Raw genomic sequence first — 23,711 nt, forward strand, 5'->3', positions numbered from 1 at the left:
CCGCGAAGTTCTTCTTTTAGGTTTAATGACGGTTGGCAACGAACTCATCTAAAAGGTGCATTACCGCCACCTACTAGACTGGAGAGAGAGAGAGAGAGAGAGAGAGAGAGAGAGAGAGATAAACAAATCCTATTAGATTCTTTCACTTAACCCAGACTCTTTCAAAATAAATTTAATAAATTGTATATTCTCAAACATAATGGTAGCAATGTTAGCAGAGTGAGCAAGTTGACGGTGAAAGTGACAAAGATGGCAAATATTACAATTGTGTTTAAGTGGAGAAATCATCTTGTTCAGGCTTGATCATCAAAGTATTTTTTATCTAAGTGTTTGAAAACTTAAGTCTTTTTTATAAACAGCTTGTGAGTAAAATTAAAATGATGTGATTCATCATCTTAATTTTTAAATAGTATTACGTTTGTCTATTTCATTAACATGTTAAAACTTAATCAAAATGGTGCAAAATCGTGTAAAATAAATGCATGTACTTATTTGTAATATTGTTAAACATTTTGTGAAGCTAATTTAAATGAATATATTTAAATACTAATATAATTTCAATCTCTTCATGATTCATAAATGTATGGTGTCACGTGTTTGGAGAGACGTGTCGATGTGGATTTGCAGGCTGGGCAGAAACAAGACAGAGAATTGGGCTGAAATAGAAATGAAGCTAAGTTTTAAATCATTCATTCATCTCTGAAGTGATTGTTACTGATGTGACTGTGTATATGGAAGAGATTGTGTACATTGGAAGAACACAGGAAACGGATCTAAGGGGAGAAATTAGCAACAATTTGTGTATGTGAGACTTCGGATGCATGAGACATCTGCAAGAAACAGGGAAGTATTCTGTAATTAAAGGGACAGTGTGTTATGTTGGGATTCGTTCTGCTGTTGCCTTGCCATTTGCATGAGTGCTAATACGGTTACTTCAGTCTATCTCTGTTTATTGGAAAGTGTTGGAATCGAGTGAGAAGAGGAAGGAGGAGCTTAAGGATCGTGGCCTCGACGTTACGTCTGGTTGTCCTTTGCCCCAGACATTCGACTATCTCAGGACTACAGGCCCAGCCAAACGTTGTGACGCTGACCATATATCATTGTGAGTGTGTCGAGTGCTGTGGGTGAGTCTTTTTGAAGTGTGTACACTTGGGCGGTTGTAGTGCTGTGCTGTTGTCAGTGTCGTCAGTGTCGTCAGTGATCACCTCTTAGGCTGACGAAAGAGCCCTGTGATAGAAGAGAGGAGTGGTGGCGCTGGGCAGCTGTTTTACATAGTTACACGACTGAGACCTGTTGACCTCCCTCCCCGCCCAGTGGTGGCGCTCTTCGACTGTATCAAGTAAGGATTTGTTGTGAACATTGTGTTTAATACCGAAGGAAGAAGAACTTGTGATTGCCTGCTGTGTGGGAAAAGTGTACTTGCTGTCTGTGTGTATAACTATACACTTGTGAGTGTTTCCAGACGTCAGCCCATGTCCAAATTTCTTGCCCCGCTGTCTGAAGGAAAGGAGATTTGAAGCGGTCAGGCTAACCCTGGCAGTACGCTGTATGACGCGACCCCATACCTCGCGCCTGTCCACTTGCCCGTAAGTCAAACCCATTCCAAAAACCGAAGCCAAGAGCCCAGTGTACTCACCTGTATACTTCCCTGTACGCTCAAAGCCAAGAGCCCAGTGTACTCACCTGTATACTTCCCTGTAGCCCAAAGCCAAGAGCCCAGTGTACTCACCTGTATACTTCCCTGTACGCCCAAAGCCAAGAGCCCAGTGTACTCACCTGTATACTTCCCTGTACGCCCAAAGCCAAGAGCCCAGTGTACTCACCTGTATACTTCCCTGTACACCCAAAGCCAAGAGCCCAGTGTACTCACCCGTATACTTACCTGTATGCCCAAAGCCAAAAGCCCAGTGTACTCACCCGTATACTTACCTGTATGCCCAAAGCCAAGCCCAGGGTACTTACTTGTATACTTCCCTGTACGCCCAAAGCCAAGAGCCCAGTGTACTCACCTGTATACTTACCTGTATGCCCAAAGCCAAGCCCAGGGTACTTACCTGTATACTTACCTGTAAGCCCAAAACCAAAAGCTCAGTGTACTCACCTGTATACCTCCATGTACGCCCAAAGCCAAGAGCCCAGTGTACTCAGCTGTATACCTCCTGGTATGCCCAAAGCCAAGAGCCCAGTGTACTCACCTGTATACTTATCTGTACGCCCAAAGCCAAGAGCCCAGTGTACTCACCTGTATACCTCCCTGTATGTCCAAAGCCAAGAGCCCAGTGTACTCACCTGTAAACCTCCTGGTACGCCTAAAGCTCCAAGCCCAGTGTACTCATCTCTAGGACCCTCTGGACGCCTAACGCTCCAAGCCCAGTGTACACATCTGTAGACCTTCTGGACGCCTACAGCTCTAAGCCCAAGGTACCTACCTGTCCTACCTACCCGAGTACTTACCTGTGATTGTTCCTCTGAGTCCTGGCAGAGAGGCCGAAGAATACTCAACTGTAATTCACGTGTGGACTATGAAAGAGACAACAAATAAGGAAGATTACCTGCTGGTCCCCGTGAGAGTCAGAAGCGAGTCAGATCCCGATCCACAAGTTCCAGAACCCTACTTCTTTTAAGAACCCCTCCTTTCCCCCTTACCCTTCTTTTAATTAAATAAATATTGTTATATTTTATCCCCTCTCGTCTGTTTCGTCATTGGGGCATTTTGGGACCTTCTCGGGGTGGAAACTGAGGGAGGAGCGTGACTCACGATAGGGGTGGTCCACTCCGACCTGTGACACCTACTCCTAACTAAGAATTTTTTGACACTTAAGTCATAGCTTAAGACTATTCTTAAGAGCATTTCGAAAAAGTTTTATACATACAGGCCCAGAAGTTAGCCGTCAAAGAGGCAAAAAAACCAAACACCAGGAAAAACACTTAAAATTGTCAGATAATGACACAAAATATATGTTTTTTTGTTTTAATTGAAGTGTTTTATTATTAATAAAACATATGTAAGACATATTACAAACCATTTTTTATATATATTGTAGAACACGGTAAGTACCATGAAATTGGCTTATCCCTCGGGTCAGGAGTCGTGGTTTAGTGACATATTTTGAGTTAAAAAATATATTATTCTCCCCCTTTAAATGTCATAATACAAAGGGAAGTAGTACAGTTACTAAGTAGAATACTTAAAAAACTAAAATATCAACTAAATATTATGAATAATTTACAGGGAATACCTGTCCCCCAATTTCATGTCACTGGTGTTACAATTTATAAAAACCACCACTTTGAAAAAAATCAACATCCTTGCCAACTTCTTCCTGGGTCAAACATTCATTGTAGGCATGGTTGTTTTGAAAAGCACATAGTGAGTGTGCACTCTCTCCTCATCTTTTAGCAATTTGATAAATAATTTGATAATTTCATGCGAGGACTTAAGATGTGTCACTGGTGTTACTACAGTTTATAGTAAGGGGAAATGAATTTTTATTAATATCATTTTTCAAATTGCATGATTAAGTGATTTATTTACAATTTAAGAAGTGTGGTTTGAGCTACTGTGGCCGCAATCTTAGATATGCCATTGTGGCTGCAGATTTGTCACTGGTGTTATCGTCACTGGTGTTACTGTTGCTGCTTTCATAAGTAAGCATTTTAAGGATATCATCATTCAATTTTGACCACTTAACCTCAATTATTTCTAATGTTACAAAAAATCACACAATAGAACTTTAGCATGCCTGTTTAAAGTAAATTATTACTAATCAAGACAATTTCTTAATATTACATTAACTTTTTCTGTCTTTGATTATGTATGCAAATAAAATAGTCAAAATACATTCTGGGAAGCCTGAATTGTCATCTAAATTAAATATAGGTAACATCAGTGACAAAAAAGCAGCACAAGCTTTTTTAATGTAATGTAGAAAAATAGAAAAATACATTAAGCTGTCATTTAAAGGTTCTCTAAGCGAATCTGTGTGTTGATTTTTGAAATGTGTTTTCAAACAAACCGAGCGTAGTTAACTCCTCCCCCTCCCTTCCGTGCTTTCATGAACGCGCCCAAACCCAACCCCCAAATCCTTCTTGGCGTTATTGGTTAGAACACTTTGTTATGGTTTCTGGTGTAGGTTTGGCCAGTTTGTTATTATTGCAGTTTGTGGAGGCTGGGCTGTCTACAGAGATCGCGTTTTTTTACAGTTTGATCAGCGGACAGGAAGCAAGCAGATAGTGAGATGTTTGCTGTATGTAACAAAAAAATGTATGGTCTAAAACAGGTGAATTCGCTTAGAGAACCTTTAAAGGGCCATTTCACCGATAGGAACATTAATCTTTGTTGAAAGTGGGTCATATTTGTAGTCCAAATGTAACATAAGTGTAGAATTTTGTGCCTATTTGACCGAGAAAAGACAGAACGTGACTTTAAAGCACATTTGTATGAAAAACTACAACTCCCACTATGCACCACAATGCACAGCTCTGCAAAGCCACTCCCATTAATCAGAACACGGCTCAGATATGATATTGTGTACATAAATGCCACGTTAGTAAAACAAAGAAAATAGCCACCACTGTGTCTGACAAATCATGACTTACTTTTAAACGTGATGTTATGTTGTGTTACACACAATAACACTCTGGTCTGGTGTGTAGCAAAGTCTTATTCAAACAGTAACATGAGGTGTCAGATCTGCAGTACAAATGTCTTTTCAAGTACTTAAAAAAGGGTATGCATTTAAAAGGTTTATTTAAGTTTACCAATTTTCTTTTTGACTCTTGTTTACTGTAATTACATCTGTGTTATATCAGCCTCATTGCTTTCACAATATAGACATATAAAACACCGCTCAGATATGCTATTGTCACACCAAGGGGCTGGCTACTAATAGGCTAAGCCACGCCCCTTCTCAACTTCCACCTCGAGGAGGTCCCCAAAACCAACCCAATGACCAGACAACAACGGGAGCAGGTAAAATTTAAAACAATCTTTATTTATTTAAATATTTAAAAGAATAGGGAAATGGGGAAAGGGCAATTAAAACTAAGGGATCTCTGGCTTCTCCCTCCAGGGAGACTACTGCTACGGGCAGGCAGGGGCAAAGGGGCAATGGGGATGCAGACCACCGTAAGCCGGGGGAGGGGAACGTCAGGCTCCGGCCTGGTCCCTGCTATCCGTGGCGCCCTCCTTCTTCCTTCCTGGAGGCAGAGTACAAAGCAGGGTGACTGTCGAATGGATAGTTCTTTGTCTGCATACCTTTATCTCCGTAGCAGGGGGTCTTCGCCCCACGTGCTCTCACGTTTCCCTGTCGTAACGTTCCTCTCTTTCTTGTTTTCCACAGGCAGCGGCTGGGACACACAGACACAGTTAGTTCCACTTGGTTTGCTCTCACCTCTTCGCTGGTTACAGCCTATGGTAAGTATAAAGTTCCACACAGTTCGTTCTCTCTGGTGTTCACTCTCTTTCTCTTTCTCTCCACAGGCAGCGGCTGGGACACAAGGCACAGTTAGTTTCACTTGGTTTGCTCTCACCTCTTTGCTGAGTACCGCCTACGGTAAGTATAAGGTTCCACACAGTTCGTTCTCTCTCTGGTGTTCACTCTCTTTCTCTCTCTCTCCACAGGCAGCAGCTGGGGCACAAGCCACAGTTAGTTTCACTTGGTTTGCTCTCACCTCTTTGCTGAGTACCGCCTACGGTAAGTATAAGGTTCCACACAGTTCGTTCTCTCTCTGGTGTTCACTCTCTTTCTCTCTCTCTCCACAGGCAGCAGCTGGGGCACAAGACACCGTTAGTTTCACTTAGTTTGCTCTCACCTCTTTGCTGAGTACAGCCTACGGTAAGTATAAGGTTCCACACAGTTCGTTCTCTCTCTGGTGTTCACTCTCTTTCTCTCTGTCTCCACAGGCAGCAGCTGGGGCACAAGCCACAGTTAGTTTCACTTGGTTTGCTCTCACCTCTTCGCTGAGTACCGCCTACGGTAAGTATAAGATTCCACACAGTTCGTTCTCTCTCTGGTGTTCACTCTCTTTCTCTCTCTCTCCACAGGCAGCAGCTGGGACACAAGACACAGTTAGTTTCACTTAGTTTGCTCTCACCTCTTCGCTGAATACAGCCTACGGTAAGTATAAGGTTCCACACAGTTCGTTCTCACTCTGGTGTTCACTCTCTTTCTCTCTCTCTCCACAGGCAGCAGCTGGGACACAAGACACAGTTAGTTTCACTTAGTTTGCTCTCACCTCTTCGCTGAATACAGCCTACGGTAAGTATAAGGTTCCACACAGTTCGTTCTCTCTGATGCTCACTCTCGTCCCGGCTCTGGGTGGCGTGTCCTCCGTTTCTGTAATGTGCAGACTTGGGGGGTGTTTAATTTGGATGCAGTAGGAACGGCGGACTTACGGTATTTGCTTTCCTCTCACTGAGTCAGGTGTGATATGCAGGTTTTCCAGGTAGCGTCAGGGGCGGACCCTCTCGACGAGTGCGTTGGTCACTGAGGGGTGTAAACGTTGCACCGTCACACCAAGGCCGAGCGCTGCCCTCTCCTGTTACCGTTAGGCGATCTCACACCGGACAGGGGCGCCCTTTTGTAGAGACCTCGGGACGGCGGGATTTTCCTACACCGCGTTCTCTGCAACAGTAAGTATTACACAGGTCAAAGCATCCACAATGACGACCCTTAGTCGTACTCACACATCCACTAATTTCCAGCTCTTCACCGCCGCTCTTCAACAAAACCCCGAATGGCTGCACAGAGGCTCGTGTCGCAGACACCTCTCCGTCACTTTCAACCAGAAGCACGCTCACAACATACAGTATATTAAGTTCCACCAAGGCCGACTGCCTCTTCGTCCTCCCGGACAAAATGTACGAAGGCGGGGTTTGTCTGACGAGACACACACAGCAATGCACAGCAAAATACACAGCACCACGTTAAAGTGAAAGTTCTCACAGCACAAAGACTCACCCACCACACTGAAGTGCACACAAAGGACGCCCGTCTTCATTCACTTTGCCCAGGTCCGATGAGCGATGAATGTTGCGGTCTCGGTGGTGGTTTTCGTCACTGTGGCTGGCTTCAATACAAGGCTCTCTCCGGCTCACCCACCACGCTATCTTAGGGGTAGGGCCGCTCTCCTTCTCACGGAGGTATCCACTAGAAAGACAAGTTAATATACACAGCGTCTGCACAAAAATACTGTTACTCACGAATCCTGTGGGTTATTTCTCTTACTGCCCTTTGCTCTGGTCCACACAGCAGGCAACATCAACTCCTGCAAAAATAGTGCGTCTCTTTCAGTGTTTCCACAGTGCATTTACAGGTTGGTACTCACACAACACTCCGTTTCTTCTCCTCCTGGTGTGTCGTTATATCAATAATTTCCGTTCGCTTTTCAACCTTTAAGGTTTCCAATGTCCCTCCAAACGTATGATCTCAGCCTGAGGAAGAGAGTCGGACCGCCACCAGTAGTGCGTCGAGTAAACACACAGCAACAACAGTCACTTCGTACCAAAAGTACACAGAGCACACAAAAAGCACCCCAAACTGTGATTTAAGCTGATCTTAAATACCATCCTGTTCGGCATATCCTCCAATCATCGACCGCTGCTGTTAACTAGGCCCAGCTGTATTCAATTCACAGATTTTCCTCCTCGCAGCGCTACCGGAAGTCCCGGTGTTCTTCCTTTCCGGTCCGGGTGGAACACTTCCGGGCGGAACCAAACTTCCTCAATTTTGGTTCCGCCCCTAAAAGATCGTCACCTTCTGACACTATTGTGTACATAAATGCCAAGTTAGTATAACAAAGAAGTTAGAAACACTCACTACAGTCAGATGTCCATTTATCCCTGCATCCTGCACACAAACACGTCCACCGCACAATATCTCCACAGAAGCACTGCCTCAGCTCTTGTGCTCGTAAGCCGAAACACGTCTTTGAAATAAACATGCGCAAAGTGCCAGGAAACATTCACAAAACAAACGTTCAAATCCTTATCTGATCCAGAAATGTTAAACAGAAAGCACACAGCGCGAGTCTGTCCAAGCTCATATACTCCGCAGCGCGTCTGCTCGTAAACCGAAACACGTCTGTGAAATAAACATGTCCAAGCACGCGCAAAGTTGCTCTTTTGCCTGGAAAATTCACCAAACAAACGTTCATATCCTTATCTGATGCAGACATGTTATAAAGCAAGCACACAGCGAGAGTACAGGCAGTAGTCTGTCCAAGCTTCTCTACGCAGCAGAGGCCGATGGTTGCTGCGTCTTCCACGGGCTCCTCTACTCAGCCGAAGCCCAGGCTCCGGGCTACTCCTTGGGCTTCTGTTCCTCCATCTGCCTCAGCTCTTTGCTGTTTTGTGGCTCATAAAGGTGCAATGTACAGCGGATTAGAGCAACATGCTTGCGAAATCACCCTGTTCTATATCATATTGATTAACTTCCACTGTTATTGTAACATGAATTCTGGCTCGCTCCACAACTTCTGTTTAGCTTAGCTATAGCATAAAGATGGCGGCTGATAGTTTGTATATTTTCGTAAGTCCCACCCACTGATCTGTAATAGGTCTGTAGCATGAGTGGGTCCCACCCATAGCCCCCACCTTGGAAAAATGAGGAATGAGTGTCTGTAGTCTTTCACACTCAACAGAGATACAGGAATTCCTTCTTTCTATGACGCAAAATGACGATTTTTACATCATTGAAAGAAGGAAGTCCCTCACTGAAATCTGTATTTCTCCCATCTCAGGAGAAACTGAGGGAATAATGCACGACCATTCAAAAACATGACTGGGGTTCTAACGGTACAAAGCTTAATGCAAATGGGTGAAGTTTCCCTTTAAGTTGATTTATAATGTTAAGAGGTTAACTATTATCTGACTATAAGTTTTGGTATAAGAAAGAATTCCATTTTTAAAAAGTTGTCTGTTCAAAAAGCCACCATTTTCATACAATGACCCTACTGCGAGCTTCAGCTCATGCCGAGCAAGGAGACGCGCGTCCTCTGCCCAACATACAGTACAACACACAGTAAGTGCTGCCTATTTTTGCATAAATGTCATCTTCATTTTTTTAAGGCTGGAGTAATAAATAGTGTATTTGCATTTTGGGCGGGGGTAAAAGATCGGATTCATATCTGTTTTGCCAAGAGGCATTTATGTGGCCAAATGTAAATGGATCAGTTTTAACAAATCAGACAGCTATCCGATTAGAGAAAACAGTGACCAGGTGTAAAAAGGCCCTCAGACACACATTTTCAGTTTGTCCAATAATGGCAGACAGGAAACAAGGAGCTGGCTAAAGTTCAGGAAGTAGTGCAGCTGGGCATAAAGCCTATTAGACTTCACCCACGCTCAAAAAATAACTAGGCTACTGGTTAAAGGTGCAGTGTGTACATTTTAGCGGCCTCTAGTGGTGAGGTTGCGAATTGCAACCAACGGCTCAGTCCACTGCTCACTTCTCGCTTTTGAAATGCAGAGAAGCTACTGTAGCCGGACAAACATATCATCGTTGGAGACAACTTAGTAAAAAAAGTTTGTCCGTTAAGGGCTTCTGTAGAAACATGGCTGCACAAAATGGCGGCTTCCATGTAAGGGGACCCTCTGTGTAGATAAACTGTCTTATTCTAAGGCAATAAACACATAACAGTTCATTATGAAAGGTCTTTATACACCCCTAATAGTTTAGTTTTGTATATTATTTTGCATTTCTGTCAAGAGATCCTTCTAAAAATTACACACTGCACCTTTAAGTCGGAGTTAGTCTTGTTAGTCAGAGAACACAATGAGGTTCTTTAGCACATGCATTAAAACCCTTTAACTGCCTGCTCAACCAAACGGTTGAGCACATTTTGAGTCCCTATATTTTATTGAGAGGAGTACCTAACTTAACTCAAGCTGATTGAGCCATCTCTACTATTTGTTTAAGATATGTTATGCGAAAAAAAATCCACTAGATATCAATGTGTCAATCAACAGCACTTGTCACAACACATCTTGTTATGTGGATGTCAGAGAGAAAAAAATCACTCCTGTTATATGAACTGTTCTTGTTGAAATTTTGCAAGGAAACCATATTTTTTTGAAATATTATACTGTAAGAGTCCTAACTTTACAAAATTATGTAATGTTTCAAAAACATGCTCAACCAAACGGTTGATTTGTCACTTCATGGTAAATGTAGAAAAGCTAAGGTAATGTTTTCAGATCATCCATTTCTGCAGTCAGAATGTACTATTTGCTATGAAATATACATTTCTGATCATTCACAGCTATGAATATGACACAGCTATTATTATTTCTTATTGAATATATTGAGATCATTTTTTAAGTATGTATTTTTTGCCACTTCTGGATATTTCTTTGAAATAACTATAATGAATTCATATAATTAATGTATGGAAATCATAATTACTGATTAATTAATCAAAAATTACTTCTTAAATGATGTTTTAAATTGTTTGAAGGATTGTTTGTAACGTTGGCTTACTCTACACAACATTGCTGGTTTACAATGAAATGTTAAAGGGGCCATGTCACAAGACTTTTTTAAGATGTCAAATACATCTTTGGTGTCCCCAGAGCACATATGTGAAGTTTTAGCTCAAAATACCATATAAATAATTTATTATAGCATGTTAAAATTGCCACTTTGTAGGTGTGAGCAAAAATGTGCCGTTTTGGGTGTGTCTTTTAAAATGCAAATGAGCGGATGAAGTGCAAACATCATGATTGATAACAATGATGGTGGTTTGTTGAAATTGAAACTTAATTGTGCTGTGAATTATTTTCTCTGTCTCTCCCTCTCTGCACTAAAAGGCTGTGGTTGGAAATTAAGGGGCGGAATTATTATAATACGAGCTCCTTCTGACATCACAAGGGGAGCCAAATTTCAATTACCTATTTTTTCACATGCTTGCAGAGAATGGTTTACCAAAACGAAGTTTCTGGGTTGATCTTTTTCACATTTTCTAGGTTGATAGAAGCACTGGGGCCAATCATAGCACTTAAACATAGAAAATGTCAGATTTTCATGCCATGACCCCTTTAATTTATCCAAAAAAAGACAAAATTATAATGCACTACCACACTTGACAGTGTGTTTCTTAAATCATAAAAGCATAAAATGCCATTGTATTATTATCTTTGGCCTTCTTTTATTTTAGGTTTTAAATGCAGAAAGTCCTTATTTTTGTTACTTTTAGTCATTTTTATTGCAAAAAACATGAAAGCATTTCATTTCCTGTGTTAAAATGAAAACCTGAAATATTTTACAATGTTATACTTATACTATGTTATACAAAACCATTTTATTTAGATTATGTTTGTAAAAAAGTAGTATTATAGTTCATACTTTCTAATTTCCATAGTATGTGTTTGAATTCCTTTAAGTGACATATCTACCGTTTGGTAGAGGCCGATTTAAAAAAAAATGATAGGATGTGTTGGAAAAAAATACATTGTTGTGTTAACTAGTGACATAAGGAGATAAGAAATGCAAACAAAAATGTTATCAAATGCCTTTTTCTTGGTGTGGCAGTTAAAGGTTAAGCACGCAACTATTTTATTTGGATATCTTTAAATAAAACGAGACATCCTATTGTTTTCAACTTTTGGATAAGGTTGTTATACAATCTTCCGAAGAGCAGGAGGCACTGTCTCGAAAACGAGAGGTCTGAGAATGCGGGTCTCTGGGTGCGGGACTGTAGCTGCAGACTCTGCTTCATAATATTGGATGAGACGGCTGTGTTTATTAGCGCTTCGGATATGTAGGTGTATAAAACTACACAAGACGCAAGACGTTTTAAAGAGTAAAGTGTTCAATGAACATCGTCATATTACTAAAAGGGTTTAACGTCTTCATTATATGTAACCTTTAAAGTAAAATGTCAATTAAGTGTGAAATCCTGGCCTCTTGAAAATGTTATGTTTCTGTGAGTAAAGCATGCTTTTGACACGCTGGATACAGAGATTTATTTTCTTTCCTGTGTAATTTAATTGCGCGTTTTCAAACAAACAGGACAGATGATCTGCTGGAGAAGATGGAGTTTGTTGAAGAAGACACGAATGATTCAGAACAGCACAAAATGATAAATACTGAAGATATTGAGGAACAGAGAGGTTTGTGTTACTGTTGACGAGATGTAACAAAGCTGTAAACACGGACGTGTAAATGTTGTGATATCTTTACGCATAGGCTATATGCGCGTTTCAATAAGGCTAGCCGTGGATTATCCAACGTTACATATACTACACTACAGTATAAATAAAATAAATAAAGTAGAGCCGACTAGTACAATGTGCTGATTACAGAAAAGGATGATTGTAAACATCGCTTCACAGCAGAAATGTGCGACAGCAATGAAATGCACTTGACATAAAAAACTGCGTTGAGAACAATGATTTGTTGTGCAAGACAATTTTCATGGCAGCAAGCGTGACAGACGTATGGGTGAATGCAGAGGCTGACACTACTTAAGTATTTTTACTTTCTACATAAAAGTACATTTTCCAGTATTTGTATTTTATCAGTGTTTTTCTTTGGAAAACATATTATCCAAAGCATATTATCATCAGTTTTACTCCACCTAATTTCAAGTTTTTGGTTTATATTTAATAATTAAGTACATTAAACATCGAGGTTTTTTTTACTCAAGTAAAACGTACTTTAGTATTTTTACTCAAGAAAAGTAAAAGTACACAATTGTATGTAATTAGGTATTAAATAAATTTTAATATGCAATATAAGGAATACACAGTATGATTTTATGCTTTAGAATGTAGTGAACATTTTTTAGTAAATTAAAGTAACTTCTTTTTCCAAGACAAACACTTTGAAAATGTAACTAAAATACTCATGCAGTCTCCACCTCTGGATGAATGTGTGTGGGTGTGAGTGCTTTTGTATGAGTGTGTTATGTATAAATGTGAAAGTGACGTGCTTGTCAAGGATGCAACGCAGTGAGTAGTGAACACACACACACACACACACACACACACACACAGAGCAGTGGGCAGCTAAGGTTAAGATGCCTTGCTCAAGGGCACCACAGTTGCAACCCCGAATCTCCTACGGCTGCCCTGTGTGTGTATGAGAATGTGTGGAAGTGCTTGTGTCTCCGTGGAGAGGATGATTCCCTGAGTGGATTTTTTTGTCCCCATACGTTTTTATTTGAGCAGTACCGTTTTACTACTTCTATAATCAGTAATCTCATACATTCTTAAGCTAGGTACACACCAAGCTGACAGTTGACCTTGGACAGACTTTAAAGGGGCATTTCACCCGTAGAAACATTAATCTTTATTGAAAGAGCATCATATTTGTAGTCGAAATGTAACATACATTTAGAATTTGGTGCCTATTTGACAAAGAAAAGGAATGTTTGTATTCTCACTCCCTCAACAAAGATATTGCACTTCCTTCTTTCAATGATGCAATATGATGATTTTTACATCATTGAAAGAAGGAAGTGCAACACTGAAATCTGTATTTCTCCTGTCTCAGCGGCAACTGAGGAAATGATGCATGACCATTCAAAAACATGACTGGGGTTCTAACTATACAAAGCTTAATGCAAATGGGTGAAGTGTCCCTTTAAGGTGTGTTTGGCAGTGTTGGCTAAAGTGAGTCTCAGTTTTATTTGGCTGATTGAGCATGTTAAATCGGCACTACAGCTCGTTTAGGAGTTAGATAATTCTGAATGGATGTTCGATTTAACCAGCCAGTGCACGAGAAGAAAAACTTAAGTGACGAAGCAAGCAAAGGCTCATCTCATTTTTCAATCTCTCATTTCAATGCATGAATATTTTAAAATTATATGTCTCACATGACATCATGGATGTATCACAAATGCATCTGTGGAGTGTGAAACTGCTTTGCAATGCTTTAACCAATTGTATTTATCATTCAGTAGAAGAATGCATATCTATGCACTGTATGCAGGCGCATAGCATCATCTACTGGCCTAGCCACAATGCAACATTTTTTGTTGTTTTTACTAAATAATATAATATCTCAATCAAAAGAGAACAGGAAAATGCAATGAATTTGAGCTCTATGTATAAAATGTAAAGAAACATCACTAGTTTAATGTTCTATATTAATAATCATTTAGAATTGTAATCTTCAGAATTTAGTCAATGCAAATTTATAAACCACCAAACTATCGGCATTGTTGGAAACATTTAATATTGGTGCATCATTCTCTAGTTTTCAAAGATCTGTCCGAACAAGGATTGTTTTGCTAATGTTGTGGTGTGTCCCTTTTTATTTCTCCCTTAGTTTTGTTTCTTCCTCATTAGCTTGTTTTCAGTTACTGCTTAATTTTTCACCATGGATATAACTAATCAAGGTTAGGGTTAGGGTAGCATCAGCAGTGATGGAGGTAAATCGACAGCAAGGTCTTAGTCTTTTATTTATTTTTTTTTTCGAACGCTTCGAAACCGTGAACAATTTTCCGAAGCAATTGGTTCAGTTGAAAATCTTAGTTTCTCCCATAACTAAATGGTACTTCTTTGCGGCACACATGGAGGTTGTGCACAAGAGCGTCCATTGGCTTTTGGATGTGGTGGCATTTCACTGTAATTCATTCAAATTTATTCATTGAGAATGCGCATTGGCACGATTAATCATCCCAGACCCAATTCCAATCTCGGTCGATTAACGAGCGTTTGTCATGAACAAATTCAAAATGAGCATCCCAGGGTTGTGATCAGCCCCGACAAACGTTGCACAACGTTTTTTAAACAGAAACGTTGATGCGTTGAACACAGTGTTCTAATGACGCAAGAGTTGCAACTATGGCAGCTGAGGAGACCATTTTTTTGTTCTTTGTAAATGTTTCCGGAGCACGAAGAAATCGTAATAAATACATGTTTAATACTGTAAATACCCTCAATGTTATAGTTACGGCACTTGCTGTCCAGAATGAAAAACAACATTCCAACTTAAAGCATCATGTAAATTTATAGTCGTGCGTAAGCTCTTCACCATAGCTACACCGTAGGTTATCCGTAGCCTCTGCGTAGCCTGACGTGCACCTCGCAAAAAATTTTAACAGCGCGGCAGTTCTACGCAGACCATAGGCGCTGTGATTTGTCCACCAGAACCCCCCCTGTCAGGTAAAAAACTGCGTCATAGGTATTTCCGTTTGCGACGGTGAAAACAAAGATGGGCTTAAAGAAGCTTCTGGATCTAGAGGTAAGGGGATAGTTTATTAATTCAATTCTTAAATAGTATTAATTTAATAAATAGAATATTGATAGGATATTATTATTACTATTATTATTATTATTATAATAATTAATCATCTATGGATTGTGATGGACTTGGGCAGTAGATGGAGGACCTGGAATACGCGGGAACATTGAAAGCTTGAGTCCTGAATGGTCTGGGGGGAAGGATTATAGTGTCTCTGATCCATTACCCACAGAAGATGGCGGTAATGCTCTTTTAAGAATGCAAGCAGCCAATTAGCTCAAAGAAGAAGAGCAAAGATGGGCCAAGTTGAGGAGTGATTCAACTCAAACTGCAACAAAAGTCACTGTTTATTATTTACTTCCATCATTGCTGGTCTTCTCAAATCATACACAACAAGTTGCTGTTTCTTTCTTCGTTTGTGGGTTAAAGGCGCTCTAAGCAAATTTAAGCGTTTTAGACCATAAAAGATTTTTTGTTACATACCGGAAACATCTCCTCACTATCTGCTTGCTGCCTGTCCGCTGATCAAACTGTAAAAAAACGCGATTTCTGTAGACAGCCCAGGCTTCACAAACGGCAATATCAACAAGTGGCCAAACCTAGCATCACATAACAAAACAAAGTATTCCAGCCAATAAACGACAAAAAGGATTTGGGGGTGGGGGTTGGGCGCGTTCATGAAAGCACGGAGGGGAGGGGGAGGAGTTAGCTACGCTCCGTCTGTTTGAAAACAGTTTCAAACGTCAACAATAACTAACGTCTCGCAGATTCGCTTAGAGAGCCTTTAACTTGCCAAGCTTCTTCTTCACTGACGGCCGCACTGCCTACCAGCGGTCTGCGTGTGTGTTTGCATGTTGACGCGGACTACGATGCTAATCAGATTCGGTGGATAATGCTAAGCTATGTTAAAAGTGCTACCGCCAGACCCGGAGATCTCCTGAATGGATTCCAAAACAGTAATAATCAAATGTTTAACTGTAGGGGAGCAGGTAAATGAGCATATTTTCAAAAAAAGTGAGTGTCCCTTAAGGTGTCTGAAGATGCTACATCTCGTGTAAATGGGAACATATCCTTACTGTTGAGCTTTGCAATGTATGCAAATTTGGTGTCACTTTTTAGTTTCACCTTGTAGCAGCTTTACTTAAATTGATTTTGACCATGTCATTTTTCATTTCAGACCTTGTGCAGGTAAAGGGGGACAGTCAAGAGCCAAATGAAGTGGAGAAGAAACCTCGTTATAAGAAACGCCATCGTTTCATGCCTGAAGAAAAACCTTTAACCTGCTCACAAACTGACAAAAATGTCTCCCCAAATGAAACGGAAACCAAAAATCTATTTAGCTGCCCTCAGTGTGGAAAGAGTTTCACACGTAAAGGACACCTTACAATTCATATGGCAATTCACACAGGTGAGAAGCCTTACACATGCCCTCAGTGTGAAAAAAGTTTCACGTGTAAAGGAAGCCTAAAGGAACATTTTAGGATTCACACCGGAGAGAGACCGTTTATCTGCCCTCAGTGTGGAAAGAGCTTCACAAATTCAGGAGGTCTTAAGAGGCACATGAGAATTCACACCGGAGAGCGACCTTTCACCTGTCCTCAGTGTGAAAAGAGTTTCCCTAATCCAGGAGAGCTTAAGAGGCACATCAGTATTCACTCTGGAGAGAGACCCTTCACTTGCCCTCAGTGTGGAAAGAGTTACAAGCAAAAAGAGGGCCTTCGGGAACACATGAAAATTCATACGGGAGAGAGGCCTTTTGCGTGCATGTTGTGTAGAAAAAGTTTCACACAACACAGCACCCTGAAGGTCCACATGAAAATCCATTCTGGAGAGAAATTACATCAATGTTCTGAGTGTGGAAGGAGATTTACAGAGGCGTGCAATCTCAAAACCCATCTGCTCTCCCACACCGGAGAAAGGCCGTTTCATTGTGATCGGTGTGGGAAAAGGTTTTTTTTGGCTGTACACTTAAAAACGCACATGAGGATTCATATAGATGAAAGGCGTTATGTGTGTTCTTTCTGCGGCAAGAGTTTCTTATGGCTGCACGGTTTCAAAGACCATCTGAAAACACACATGGGTGAGAAGTCTTACGTGTGTTTGGACTGTGGAAAGGCCTTTGCTAGACCTGCTGAGTTGAAAGTGCACGAAAGAGTTCATACTGGAGAGAAACCTTACAAGTGTTCGCACTGTGAAAAGTGTTTTACTCAGTCGTCAGGACTAAAAGTACATGAGAGAGTTCATACCGGAGAGAGGCCGTACCTCTGCCCGTCATGTGGAAAGACTTTTAGCCGATATGGAAGTCTGGGCAAGCATTTAAAAAAAGCTTGCCCGAAGTTATCGCAGTGACAAAAGTTTACTGACACAAAATTCTCTCAAAAAAGAGGACCAGGAGCCCCATTTACAAAGCGTGTGTACGCACAGATTTGATCGTAAAGTGAAAAATTACAAAAATCCACGGCAAAGTCCATATTTATAAAAAAGTGCTTAGCGTCACGTCAGGGTCTGAGCTAGGGCTGGGACGTTCGGGAAGTACGGCCTGCGGTGGTGTGCACGTCATAATGTACAATCTCGCCCAGTGAGATGTCTTCAAGTTCGTGTTAATGCAAACAGCCAGCAGACGCGGAGTAAATGCGCTATTTGCAAGGGAAGGCAACTGATATTAGTGATGATGACCCGCTGACTTGGGGGCGGAACAATGAGTCAAGATATTGGCCATTTCTCAAGCCATTTGCAAGTCATAAGCATATTACAACAATGTATGATTAACAAAGAATAATAGCGAACTTTATAATTGTTAATGTTATGAAATAAGACAGTCTTGATGACGTATGCAGCCTTCATATGCGACCTCCGGAGGCTGCAGCCTTCGGATTGAGAAACGGACGTTCTCTTTTGGTCACTTTTGGCGCTACCAGTACACAATCAGAATGCGTTTTCAGCACGGCTGGAAACTTTATAACACCAAAAAGGTTTCTCACTTGTTGTTTCACGAATGGAATAAACATGCATATAAGTGCCGATTACTTGGGTGCTCGAGCAGCCACCGAAATGGCCAAGCACATACGCACAGTTGCTTCACATTTACTTCACATGTCGCGTCTAAAACCACGCGGAAAACGTGACCGTGCCTCTTTCCTCCTCTTCAAAGTGCGTGGGCGCTTCAGAGGATCTTTCGTTGCTAAGTAACCTAAGCATTGCTTGACGCTGTGAGGAGCACCCACCGGCGGAGAAAGAATTTGGCGCCTATGAACACGCACGTTTGTTAAGAACTGTATCTGATCCTAGTTTACATTTTTATATTTCAAAATATATGTATGCATTAGGGCTGTGTCGAAAAAATCGATTCAGAATCGATTTTCATGTTAATTTCTAAAGATCTATCCGTAACTTAGAGCAGTGGTTCCCAAACTTTTTCAGCGTGCGGCCCCCCATGTGTAAGGTACATTCCTTCGTGGCCCCCCAAAGAAAATTTGTGACAAAAAACTGTTCTAAAACTCAAAATTTTAATAAAAAAATAAAATTATACAAAAAAGTAGTGCTTTTGGTTAGTAGCCTTATTTTTTTAGATTTAATTACACAGAATTCATGATAAATTAATGTATTTCATAAAATGTCATAAAACTGGGGCCCCCCGGCACCATCTCGCGGCCCCCCTGGGGGCCCCGGCCCCTAGTTTGAAAACCACTGACTTAGAGGATCGATTTAATAATTAATAACTTAAACTTGCCGCGTCATTGAATTCACGCTTGCGCGCGAGGTGGAAGGACATTAGAACAACGAACATAGCGGTCATTAACGTTAAGCAAGCGGTTGTTTTGAAAACTCTAGAAACGCTCAAAGCTGCGATCTATATAAAATAATCCACTCATAACAAATGAACGAGTTATTTGTGTAATTTTTATAATAAGCGCCATGCAGTGAATCCACCGCGGGTCTCCAGCGAAACTCTCTCTCTCTCTCTCTCTCCCTCCCTTTGTGCTCATGCAGCCGGTCTCTGATGGGCAGAGGTTGCTTGAGGGGCGCGCAACAGGTCGCCAAATTAAGAGTTCTTCTCGCACATAATGCTAATAGTTCTAAAGTTTTCTGAACTTTAAGCAAGCTAAGACAAAACTCGTATTTATATCAGTTACACGTGCGCTGCTGGAGCGATGTAGTTTGATGCCTAATTTGCTTATAGTACAAACATCTTTGATCAGAAAGACGAGAAAGAGACGCAAATGTTAATGTCTAATAGAAAGTAAAGAGCGTCAAGACCTTAAAACAGACTTCATCACATCACAGCACCCGTCATAATATCTATATCTAGAGCTCCGTCTCTCATATATACAGGTATTTATCCTGTCTGTAGGTTTGTGCCTAAATTTATACCTGTTCATTTTACATACTGCCTATTTTTAATGTAATGTATGCATAAATACAAAAAACAATGCATACTATAGCTTCAATAGTCTATAAAATGAATAATAACTCAATTAAAAACAAGATTCTGTCTATCAAGACTTAATCTGTTGTTATCCTTTGGGCATTTTCACTTTAACATTATTGACTTTAAATTGTCCATATTTTAAAACTGTGGTGAGCAGTTAAAAGCTATAGTGAGTGGCAAATAACTGCACATTTTTATAATCCAAAAAACTGAAAAACATGTATACCATGAAATATACTGTTACCATGAAATAAAATGACTCATGGAATAGATTTTTGGTCATTCCGCCCACCCCTATCTGGCACCATTTCGGGCTTTTTTCAAAAACACTTATCTAAATTTCGAAGATCGGATCAGATCGAATCGAACAATGATAATCGATTCAAGATCTTGAGAATCGGAATCGAATCGATTCTTGAAATTTGAATCGAAACCCAGCCCTAGTATGCATTATGTATAAGACCTATGTGAATCAATGTGCATGTGCACATCGCGGTGGTAAAAAACTGCCACTGTCACAGCCCTAGTCTGAGCACTTTAGTACACACTTTTGCTTGTCCAATTGCTGCAGGTTTTTGGCAATGTAAGCCATTCTTGCTGCTCAAAATTGGGTTCAAACTTTGACAAGCGCTGCTCTTTTATATGTCTATGACATTAATTAGGCATTGTTTAAAGGCGGAGTTCTGAAACTGCTCATTTGCAATTTATAAATTTCACATCTGAAAGAAAGGTGTACGCGCATTTTCTGTGCGTAAGTTCGGTTTATGAATCACACGTACGCATTTTTGCTAAAATGATCGTAAGATCAAATGTAGGATGGTTTCTGCGCAGCATTTTATAAATGAGGCCCCAGGTGTTAACATTTAGTCACTGCATGGACAACTCAAATAAATTGAAAATAATACGCTGAACAATATTTAAAACACAAGACCTGAATCTACGGTTACGTGAATGTCTTCGCTGCACACTTGACAGATCAACTAAGCAATTTGATAGGCATGTGAGAGGGCTGTTGTCATCGCGAAGCAAACAATTCTGAATAAAAAACACAGGCTTAACATTACGAAGGGTTGCAGTGTTAAGACAGCGCTATACTTCCTGTTTTCTTCAAAACAATTGCATCTTAATGACGAAAGCACACCTGGGCTTGGATTGCTCAAGTACAGTGTGAGGGCATGCTTTCGGGGGAGTAGGTAGGGGGGACAATTGCGCTGGGGTTTGGTTTGGATTGGGTAAGTGCACCCTTGGTGGTGTTAATTTATTGACTGGGAATTCCACTTGAGAACAGTAAACTTATTGTTATGTCCAATAAATTATTCATGCATTTTTGTTGACGTATCAAACGTAATCAAACCAATGACTTTAGCACCCAGTGACGGATTTGTATTTCCAGGTTTTTCCATTGCATAGTACCCCACGGTTTGGTTTGGTTTGGGTCGGGTCGGCTTACTTTTGGGAGCTTTTCCATTGGGTGCAGTACGTAGTACCAGATACTTTTTTCCGTACCACCTCGGTTGGGGTTCCAAGCGACCCGAGCTTATATCAAACGTGACACGAAAACACAGTAGATCACTGATTGGTCTGGGAGAATCGTCACTACAGCCTTATTTGCTATAATGTAAAAGATTAGCTTTACCTCAGTGCTAGCTTGCGCTGTTTCGAGTAAACATGTTGTCATCTGTGCTCTGCTATAAGTTCCCAAACTCCCTTTTAGAGATGAAAAACATCCACAGGTTGAGAATCAAGAACACCATAACAGTTTTTTCCAGACTTGCAGTATGTGGCAGAACATTCGCGACAAGCACGTCTGCATTATATGCTTAAATGCTACTTCAATGAGGCTCCGTCGGCTGACGCCTCGGGTGTTTGAACAGAAACATGAGACAGATGTAGTGATAAATGCGATGTGCAAACGTCTGTTTGTGGTGGCCAGTTTTAATTTTGTGGCGGACTGATAAATAAATAAATGTATGGGAATGTACAACGGTGCTCTCACTTGTATGATGTTACAGCAGTAGGCAGCGCAAATATAACGACACGCCTATAATCCCTCCCACTGCGAAGTGATACTAAACTCGATGGAGGGGCTAACCACTGAGGTGAGCTGACCCGACCCAAACTGGACTAAACCGTGGGGTATGCAATTGAAAAGCACCAATAGTGCGCCCACAGTGTGCCAGGAAAACATTGTACATACCACTGTACTACTGCAACCAGCCTGGACTCATGAAGACTGGGTTCATGAAATCTTGTTGGCACCAAAATCTCCTTTTAACAAATGTTTATAAATATTTGTGTATTGGATGTATTTCAGTTCTGCACAAGTTCAACGCTAATCACTTGTTTTGCCCACATAACAAACATTTACAAGAGATATAGTTAGGGGCAGTTATCCAAAAAAGGGCTTAAGTCTAGTCCAAGACTAAAATGCTAATCTTAACTGGAAATCAGCTTGTTCTGACATATCTCAAAATATATCATTGCCGTTGTTTTGTTGCGCACCAGTATTTTTTGTAAGGTATGTTTATAAAGACTACTTAAATGTCCTTTTACAACAAAGGCCTAGTCCTGGGTTAATCTATACCCTGTCTGGGAAACCACCCCTTAGTGTATGAAGTTTATAAAGTGTGTAAACGATGTTTTTGTGTTGTAATAAAATGGTGACCCTATCTGTGAAAACCCAGCTACTGTAAGTTTTTTTGTGTGTGATTACATTGATTTCATGATCTGACTTTAATGTTAAAAACAGTAAAGGCAAACTTTCATGCTCTAAATTTCATCATTAGATAGTGAAATTCAGTCTAAAGTCTTACAGTCACAGCAATGTTTTTTTTGTAGTCTGTTCTTTATAACGTTCTTGTTAACACCTGAAGGCACCTGTAAGAGTCCAGGTAGTGATCACTCTTGTGTAATGAAGGAATATAGATAGGAACCTTCCTTCATGTCAGGGTTATGTCCTATGTCTGTGGACTTTAAGTTTAGTTTTCAGTGGCTGTTCATGTGTTCCTTAGTTTTATACTCTTGAAGTCATGTATTCTGCGATCCATGTTTGTAGTCTATTGTAGTTCAATTTCTCATTGGTTGTGCAATTTCTTGCTAGAATTACAAACATTTAGGGGCAGTTTCCCAGACAGGGATTAGAATAATCCTAGACTAAAATAAATGTAAGAGCTGTCCAAACTGAAAACAACTTGCACTGGCATATCTTAAAATACATCAGTGCCCTTTGTTTTGCCTCAAAATGCATGCCAGTAATGTTTTAGTAAGGCATGTTTGTTAAAAACAGTTATATTTCCTAATTAAACTGAGGCCTAGTCCTGGTTTAAGATAATCCCTGTCTGGGAATGCACCCATTTAAGTTAAAGCCTTGAAGACTTTTAATCTTTAAAAAAGACTTTGAAGAACACATGGTTGCATCATTTGTGCAGTTGTTTTGGTCAAAATTGTGGTATTTTTATTCAATTTTCTTTTCTCAAATTAACATGTCCCAAATAAGGAGTTTAGGATTAGTGGTAGGGACAATCTCGTGTTTTCTTTTTGCATTCGCTTAAGAAATAAGTCATGGGCTTAAGTCGATTTCCACACTCTATTGCAGATTGGACTACATTAAGGGAAGGAACAAGTGTATCTTAAATGATTAGAAAGGTTAAGAGTTTTATCTTATGTCAGTAACAGAGAACCAGAAAATACATTTACAATTGACAACAACTTACAAATGAGAAAGGATTTAATATAAATAACTCAAAATAAAACTCTTTCTTTTTTAATTGGAACTACTGAATTGCCCCCTGAACTAAAATGTCAAATATAAAGTGCTTTGAGCCTGGCACCTAATTTTAACCTTTACCAATACCTTTATTTAATTCTGATATTCTGTAAAAAAAAAATAAGGTTGTATTTGTTAACAGTCATAAATGCATAAGCTAACATGAGATACAGTTTATCAGCATTTTCTTTGTCTTTGTTAATGCTATAGTTTATCCTAAAACAATTGCTCATGTTATTACCTCATGTTCATTGTGGATTAATTTATGTTAACACGTAAATATTATGATTTTAACAAGCTGCCATTAAATCACAAAGAAGAAGAA

The 23,711-nt window shown here is 40.3% G+C and overlaps 1 protein-coding gene across 2 annotated transcripts; it reads left to right on the forward strand.

The window, feature by feature from the left end:
- The first annotated feature begins 11,674 nt into the window (after positions 1–11,674).
- On the forward strand, positions 11,675–22,289 carry znf1008 (zinc finger protein 1008). Of its 2 annotated transcripts, none has more exons than XM_055201119.2 (3): positions 11,675–11,760; positions 12,012–12,112; positions 16,369–22,289. In XM_055201119.2, coding segments are annotated over exons 1-3 (1,275 nt in total). In that variant the 5' UTR covers positions 11,675–11,758; the 3' UTR covers positions 17,541–22,289. The 2 variants fall into 2 exon arrangements, with proteins under 2 accessions (XP_055057094.2, XP_055057095.2); XM_055201120.2 differs by lacking the exon at positions 11,675–11,760 and adding an exon at positions 11,767–11,925.
- The last annotated feature ends 1,422 nt before the right edge of the window (positions 22,290–23,711 follow it).

This window comes from Misgurnus anguillicaudatus, chromosome 2, assembly GCF_027580225.2.
Source record: "Misgurnus anguillicaudatus chromosome 2, ASM2758022v2, whole genome shotgun sequence".
NCBI lineage: Eukaryota > Metazoa > Chordata > Actinopteri > Cypriniformes > Cobitidae > Misgurnus > Misgurnus anguillicaudatus.